Source organism: Pavona decussata, unplaced genomic scaffold (assembly GCF_977016875.1).
Source record: "Pavona decussata unplaced genomic scaffold, jaPavDecu1.1 SCAFFOLD_184, whole genome shotgun sequence".
In the NCBI taxonomy this organism is placed as follows: Eukaryota; Metazoa; Cnidaria; class Anthozoa; order Scleractinia; family Agariciidae; genus Pavona; species Pavona decussata.
In genome coordinates, this window is record NW_028145593.1 from 2,079,423 (window position 1) to 2,087,222 (window position 7,800).

General features: G+C 37.7%; 1 protein-coding gene across 1 annotated transcript; it reads right to left on the reverse strand.

Moving 5' to 3' along the window:
• Positions 1 to 1,025: 1,025 nt before the first annotated feature.
• LOC146462905 (potassium channel subfamily K member 9-like) lies at positions 1,026 to 4,094 on the reverse strand. The gene is made up of 2 exons (XM_085085039.1): positions 3,326 to 4,094; positions 1,026 to 2,798 (listed from the first exon to the last, which is right to left on the reverse strand). The coding sequence occupies exons 1-2, from the start codon at positions 3,609 to 3,611 to the stop codon at positions 2,140 to 2,142; spliced, it is 945 nt and encodes a 314-aa protein (XP_084941165.1). The 5' UTR covers positions 3,612 to 4,094; the 3' UTR covers positions 1,026 to 2,139.
• Positions 4,095 to 7,800: the final 3,706 nt, after the last annotated feature.

Genomic DNA, 7,800 nt, shown 5'->3' on the forward strand with positions numbered 1-7,800 from the left:
AATTTACATTTGGTCGCGTTCTCATTTAAACTAAGAACTTCCGAAAACCTTGAATAATTTATGTTAAGAAAAGAAGCAAATAGCACTGCACGGCCAAAAAAATAAAATAAATAATGTTGCTGAAAGGCGTCCAAATATTTAAGTACTAAAGTACGTATACATCTCTAACAATGGTCATACTTTGGCAAAAATTTATATTCACTTTGCCCAGCTATGAGAATGAGAATGTTGTTTCAGCGTCGCTTGGCCTGGGGCCAAACATGGTGTGGTGTTGATTATGGCTCACTAACGCTCCAAAAGTACACTAATATACCGAGGAATTAGTGCTGTTAGCTTCGTACTTTAAAGCGAAAAATACTCACGACTTTATTACAAGCAGTGCTTTCAGAATACTGTTGAAATGATGATCATCTTTGTAGGAAGAAACGTTTGGAGATTAAGTTCCCCGAAACATTGAGTTTTTTGTTTTTATGCCTCAGGCGAGAATCATTACGTTGCCACAGTAACGGGATTAACGCAAAAATACGCGAAATAATTAACGTTTTCAATAAAAGCGGAGAAAACCGTCTGTGAGATATATTTACGATGTTGAATTGTCGAAACACAAATTAAACGCTCCGAAATGCTAGTGGTTTCGATGCAGCAAGTTTATTTGTGTTGGTTTTATTAACAAATAATCGCGTGGCCAAGAAGTATATATTATGCCAGGAAAAGTTCGATGAAATCACATTGCATATTATTATTATAATATTCCCTGCTCGGCCCACTGAATATCGGATTTAAGAAAACACACATTTATTTACTTTACCTCCGACGGCATGAAGCTTGCTCTTCTTGTGAGTAAATTGCGAACGTCTCGCGTAAAAAAAAATTATAGAAAAAAAAAAAAACATTTGAAATTAAGCATATGTCGCATTAGAAGACAGACACTTGGCTGAATGAATAGAAGGGCTTTGCGGGATTTCTAAGAAATGGGCAGGTCTTAGTACCCCAGCTGAATAACAACAAAAGACAACGAACATGGCTATTGTTTCATAGAAATTTTTAATTTCGCATTTTTTTCCCGCTGTTGTGCTGGTATATGTGTGCATCTTTTATGTGAAGTTTAGTTTGTTTTGCAATGAAGAAATTATTTCCAGTCCAAATAACTAAACCTCAATTACGCAGTCACAACACTGTTGGGCGTTCTAATATCTGTATGCTATAAAAAATATTCCTTAAAAACATGCGTAAAGGGACAGCTTCGATATATACAAAATGGAAAATCTCGCTGTGTAATTTCCAAGCTCTTTCTGGTGAAATATTCAAAGCAACTATTATTATTATTTTTATTTTTGTAGTATAAAACCCTTTAAGTTTTCCGAGGAATGACAACTGATTCATGTGAAAAAGGAAGCACGAGTTATGAAATATTCACATAAGGCATCTTCGATTTTTTTTTGATCAACCGGGCGTGCCTCGACAAATTTGCGTGGTATTAAAAAGGTCTTTAACCTCCCCCAAACGTGTTTGGTGAGCAGGCTGATTTGAAGCTTCTGAAAATAACGATGTTCCGATATTTTTTTGGTTGCTCGTGAAGCTGTTTTGAGCGAAATTTCAATTTGTTTTCTGGCGTAACACACTTGGCTTGCATACAAATGAATTTCATTAATTAAACTTTCATACCGCACATAACAGGTGGCGCGTGGTATCTAAACACGAATCACTTTGTCTGATTCTTACTTTGTAAAGCTATATCCTAATCTTATCCTTATCCCTCACGTCCTTTCGCATGATAAGACCGTGTTTTGCGTCATATGAAAGCGACTTTGTCTCTGAAACACGTATCTAAAAGTTTAATTGTTTCTTGCAATTAAATGTGTGGTCGTTTGCGGCTTATCTAGTTGCGTTTACATGTTTAAATCCCATTTTAAACATCTTCCGTGAACACGCGTTTCAAATCAAATTTTTTTCGTCGATTAATGTTCTGGTTTGCGAAGAAAAGGAGCTTTGTGATCGCCGGCCGTTCAAACGAAGAAATGAATTTTCTATTTACAATATCGAAAAATATCCTATGAGTTTGAAAACATTTCCAAGCGTTTGATTAAAGCTACACGAATGGTTTTAATCCACCGGCGCGTGTTGTACACGAAAATCACGTTAAATAGATGCCCGTTTTCTATGCAAGCTTTTGTATGTTGTGAAAGATAATTCCTCTTCGAAGTTCTTAAGCAATGTTGTTGAAAGATCACTAGGTGGATCGGGAAGCCAGACTACCGAGCCGCGAGAACATTGAAAGCATCGAGGTCCTTCGGGTATAAGCTGTTCTTGAGGCTCTTTCGTTTGGCTCGCGGTTAACAGTCTTAATGCAAGCTGATTCATCACTGAACCTACAATTGTTAAACCAAAGAAGATAAAAAGAAGAGATATTCCAACATATGTGTCATTAAATCGGTGTTCCTTGGGGTCTTGTAGGGCGACATAGTCACCAAATCCGATTGTAGTCACAGTTATGAAGCAATAATAAAAGGATTTAAAATACGACCATTTCTCGTAGTAGGAGAAGATGAAAGCACCCGAACAAACTGTCACGACCATCGATAGCAATCCAAATAAAACAACCATGTTCGCAGTGTTTGAAACTTCTGTATTCTTCATTCCAAATTTCTTCTTCACTCGGCGAAACATGTGCGCTAAAAACGTGTTTAGTCGCTCGCCTATCGATTGAAACATCGTCAAAGCCAGTGGTATCCCAACGGCTGCGTATATAATGCAGAATATTTTTCCTCGGTCTGTCTTTGGTACAGTGTGTCCATATCCTAGAAATGGAAGCAGAACTTCAAGTTAGTGCTAATTTAAATATGTACATTGTACAACATCCTTCGAATAAAAATTACAGACGTCGAATATTCGCGTGTGACGACTAGCGTATTTTGTTTGTCGTTTGAAACAAATATCGATCGAAAAGGAAATCCCCCATTTTATTGTATCAGAGTTAAGTATTATGGCGCGGAAATTGCTTAAGGAAGTGCGTCGCAAGATGTGTCGGCGACAATGCGGGCTTGTTATTATTAAACGCTTTTCTATAAGGCCTTAGACTCGCTCTCATTCTTTCTGTACCGCCATTTGACTTAGTGTTGTTAAGAAATAGTGAAGCTCGTTTTAATATATCCTCAATGACGGGTATTTTAACAGGTGCCCGTGTAGTCATGAGCTCACTTTAAGAGAGTTTCCATCATAACAGTACTAATTGCTACCCATCTCTGGTATATCTCGTCCAATCAAGCTAATTTTTAGGGAGGATTTAAGTCGGTTGACGCGAGCAAGATAGATAACTTAGCCTTACCTATCGTTGTAATAACAGTTGTCGCAAAATACACCGATCCAGCGAAGCTCCATTGATAGAGATCCGCGTCGATGTTCGCTTTATTGTCGAGGTATTTGAGCCACAGTTTCACATCCTCCTTGCTAATATTGTATTTCTTTGTCAATGAATCGTGGACCCTCGTCATGTTTTTTTGCATCTCCTTATCGTAGTCAAATTCTAATGCGCTGAAAATCGCTGCGCCGACAAGCAGGTAAGACAGGCAGCATATAGTCAGCAAAATCGTACGTAAATTCTGCGTCTTCATGCTGCCCACTTGCTCATATTTACACGCAAAGAATCACTTGATTGAATGAATGCCGTTTGGCGCGTATTTTTTTCCGCTGTATATGCGTAGAGGATGTCAGTGTTTCTCCTGTGAAGCCCAAAGCATTGTTCCTCTAAGTATCTTCTGATTGGCTCTCCTTAAGAACTAATTTGAAGCAATTACAAATTTGAAGCTTATATTGTTGTATTCAAAAGCGCCTGGGATCCCGCGCGCACTCAGCTGACAGTGGTGTCATGTCAAACGCCTGAAACCACGCCTACAGAATTATCCGAAGCACCTGACGCCGACATTTTGACATTCGCTCTTTTGTGACACATGTCGTTTTGGAAACAGCAGCTTCAAATCAGCGATTTCTGTATCCAAGCAGTTTTTTTTGGGGTAACTGATTCGCTGTGCGCTTGTCGTCGGTCTATCTTTGTAAGGCGCTTCTGAATGGAGTGGATTAGAATAGGTTTAATTCAATGCTGCATTTGTGTGAGAGAAAAGCGTTGCTATGGATCCGAATTATGGTGATTTAGCGCACCGATTTAATCACCAAAATGAGTTTCTTGTAAATATTTTGCAAAGCCCTTGGCTTAGCCCAAATTGTTGACGACTTAACAAAAGGAACATGACATAACACGCCACTTAAAAGAAACAGCTCTAAAAACATTCGATAAATTATCACCACTTTGCATACAATTCTCCAGTTAACAATGTTGACATAAATATTACAAGTCATATCGAAATTGTTTTTGATTTGAATTTGAGATCACATCTTTTTTTAGATGCGAAAGGGAAAGTATTCTACAGTGAAACGTGCCAATGTGGTTGAAGCAATTTCAATTCTTCACACCATGATTAAAGCTGGGGATTTCCTGCTGAGCTCCCAAAAACCTGTTTTTGTTTTTCTCGCTAGCCGCATTCTCGCCTCCGTAAAGCCCATAACCTCGTTTGTTTATGTATTTTCTCACCTCTATACTTAAGAGATTATATTATTTCTTAGTGCTAATGGGCCCTAGCCAACTTTAACTCATCAGAAAAAAGCTCGCTAGCGAAATTTTTAGTTTGCGACTTTGACAGGATTCTTCAGAGTATAGGCGCTTAAAGCCAAGTCAAATTTTTCCTCTTGGAAGATGCATTTTCAATTTTCCAATCTTACATTTTAATTTGCAGTTTCCTCTGACAGTAAATATTGTGCCAAGGGACAAAAATAATCGAAGCTTTGCCAAAACAATGACGACTATACAATTGTTTGCTTAAAAGAAAAGAGGATTATAAATGGCGCTGAACAAAACGACTAGATTAGTATCTAGAAATGCGAAAGCGAAACTTTCTTTCTTGCTTTTTATTTGGTACTATTTTCGTAAGCTGTACCCGATTGGAACAAAACGTTAAGGGTTGAGGAAACGAGTATTGGTTGTGCGACATCCGAAAAGCTGCTTAGTGAGCCTTATACGGCTACGAATTCACCCGAGTCTATCCTAGTCCCAGGCCTCTCTATCTTTCATCTCGGTCAATCCGTATTCGGTTGATCGTGAGGGCAGCCATAAAGGAACTAAGCAAACACGACTGGTACGTATTGAATACGAACCCGGCATGAATGGGTTCGAAACAATCACGAACCCGCACGAATAGACATAAATTTTCACGAGTGTGCTCGAATAAACACGACCTACACGAATGATACGAAATTGATGCCAGCACTGGCGACTGAAAACGACTTCAGTGAGCTCAATAAAGAATTCGAATTAAAGAAAAAAGAAAAACGAAAAACTAGATAGCAATTTATTGTGAGAACACACAATTGAATAGTGGAACTTTGGAGTGCGTGTCATATACTCCTTACAAATGGGGTTAAGGCCCGTTTAAACGGTTTCAACGTTTTGCTTCAACATGCGTTCAACGCTTTGTTGAACCAAATGTTGGGAGCGTTTGAACAGGTCGTTCAACATTGTTGAAAGCGTAAAAAATGTCTGAAATGTTGAAAGCGTGTTGAATTAAATTTAAATTGGTTTAAACTTTCATTCAACATCCATACAACGTTTCCTTTGTTCTCGAAAATGTTGAATGGTGTTGAAGCCGTTTGATCACTCCGTCCAACATTTTTTTTGTTTTTCCATGTTTAATAAAGTTCAGTTCAGTTGGCAACATTCGCTCAACGTTCAATGTTTGTCAAATGGTTAAAACCCTTCATACGGGCCTTTAACGTGACTCATAACTACAGAGAAACGTAAGCAATTGTTAGTAGCTGCTAAGGAGTTTTTAATTTGGCTCAAGTTTTAATTAGCTAACGACGAAAAAGAGAGGGATCCAAGCACAGAAGAATAGTTGTTTTAGAACCAATTAAAATCAAAACAAGCGTGCAAATAAATCAGATAAAATCTAGTATGACGCACAGATGCGAAACACGCAAAGAAAGTGTAAAAGTGTTTTTGCTCGCTAAAATCTTATTAAGTTGTTGTTTTTTGAGATTGTGGCTGATCATTGAAGACCTCACCTTCAAAAACGTTTCTCCTTTTTCGGACGCAACCGGCCTAAAACAATTTTTTGCTTTGGGGGAACATTTGGGCGTAAATGGGTAAAATTCAGTGACCAATTCACGTTCGGAAACGTCTCTTTTCTAGCTGCGAGAAATTTTTGTTTGTTCCAGGCTTAAATCTCTCTTAATCAAGTTTTTTTTTCCGAAAGGCAACAAAAAGGGTGTTTGCGTTTTTGCTATCATAACAAATGTGTTTACGGAGGCGTTTAAGATGGAAACAAATTTTTAAGATATACTCTTGTTACGTTCTTAATGAAACCTACCAACTAAAAAGCTAAACAAAGTAGAATAGAAACAAGCAGAAATCTGAAAAAAATAAATAAATAAAATATAAATTGTTTTGCGCGAACTTTTGTTTCAGTTTCCAGAGATGTTCTGCAAGTGACAATGTAAAAAAAAAAAAAAGAAAATTATTTGTTTGTTTCATTTGTCATACCTTTATCTCAACTTCTCAAACTCATTAATAATTCATGCAGTCAAAAGCCAATAAATGACCTCCATTTCGGTCAGGTGGATGAATCTTGATACCCCAGTGAAACACCAGATGAAACACCACCAGGTTTTCATCTGAGATGAAACATTTGCATTTTAATGAGATTAATTTCTTATTGTTTCATTTGAGAAGACATGTCAAAAACTCGGGCTTCGTGCTTTATCACGGGTTCCAAATACCTCGAAACAGATGAAAGCACTCGGCCTGCGGCCTCGTGCTTTCATCTGTTTCTCAGTATTTGGAACCCGTGATAAAGCACTCGCCCTCGTTTTTGACATATTACATCTAACCCTAACAATATTTGTACACGCCAATGCAATTGGCAACATTTATTTTAATTAACGTTCTCTCTCTTATACCCTATATTCTACTTAAAATTAGGCGGCTTCTTTGAAGCACGTTCATCGATTCGCAAACCGCCACCGTCGAAATAGAAAAAAAATAAATATACCGCATCTTATTAGGTTTGGAGTCAGGTAGTATCGCTGTTTACTCTTCGCGGTTAGTGGTGTATTTTAACGATGCCGCAGCTGGGACGAGTCAAAACAAGGCGAGTCGAACAGAGTGTAAAACTACAAACCAAAACATCTTATAAGAAATGTTTATCTTCCAACAAACGTTTTCTTAACGAGCAGGAAAGAAAACTCTAACGGTTTTAGCGTTAACTAGTGTTGAGTGCACGGGAGGTAGCGAACATGTTCTCTACTTTGGAAACATTTACCAGAATATCGTGTCATATTTGTAACCTTCCGCCCGATACTTGAATCATAACGATAAGTTAATTCTTATTGCAAATAATCTTTAAACATAACGGGGTAAAGACCAAGAAAACAATTAATTAAAAATGAATTGAATAATCAATTCATAAGAATGTACAAGACTGGCGCAGAAAGATTATCCGAAAATTGAACAGTTGGCTGAGAAGCGAAGTTTCAACGCCAACTGTGGAATTTTAAAGGGAATTTTTTTAATCGAGCCTCATTAAATTATCCTTAATTTTCTAAATCATCTAAAGTAAATTCATTTACTGGTTGGGCGTTTTATTCATATTTCATATCACTTAGGAGGGGTGGGTTGGGGCTTATTCTGGAAGGAATCCGGAGATAACTGCCATTTTCGACTCCACTTGGACTAAAACACACAAATACCACACG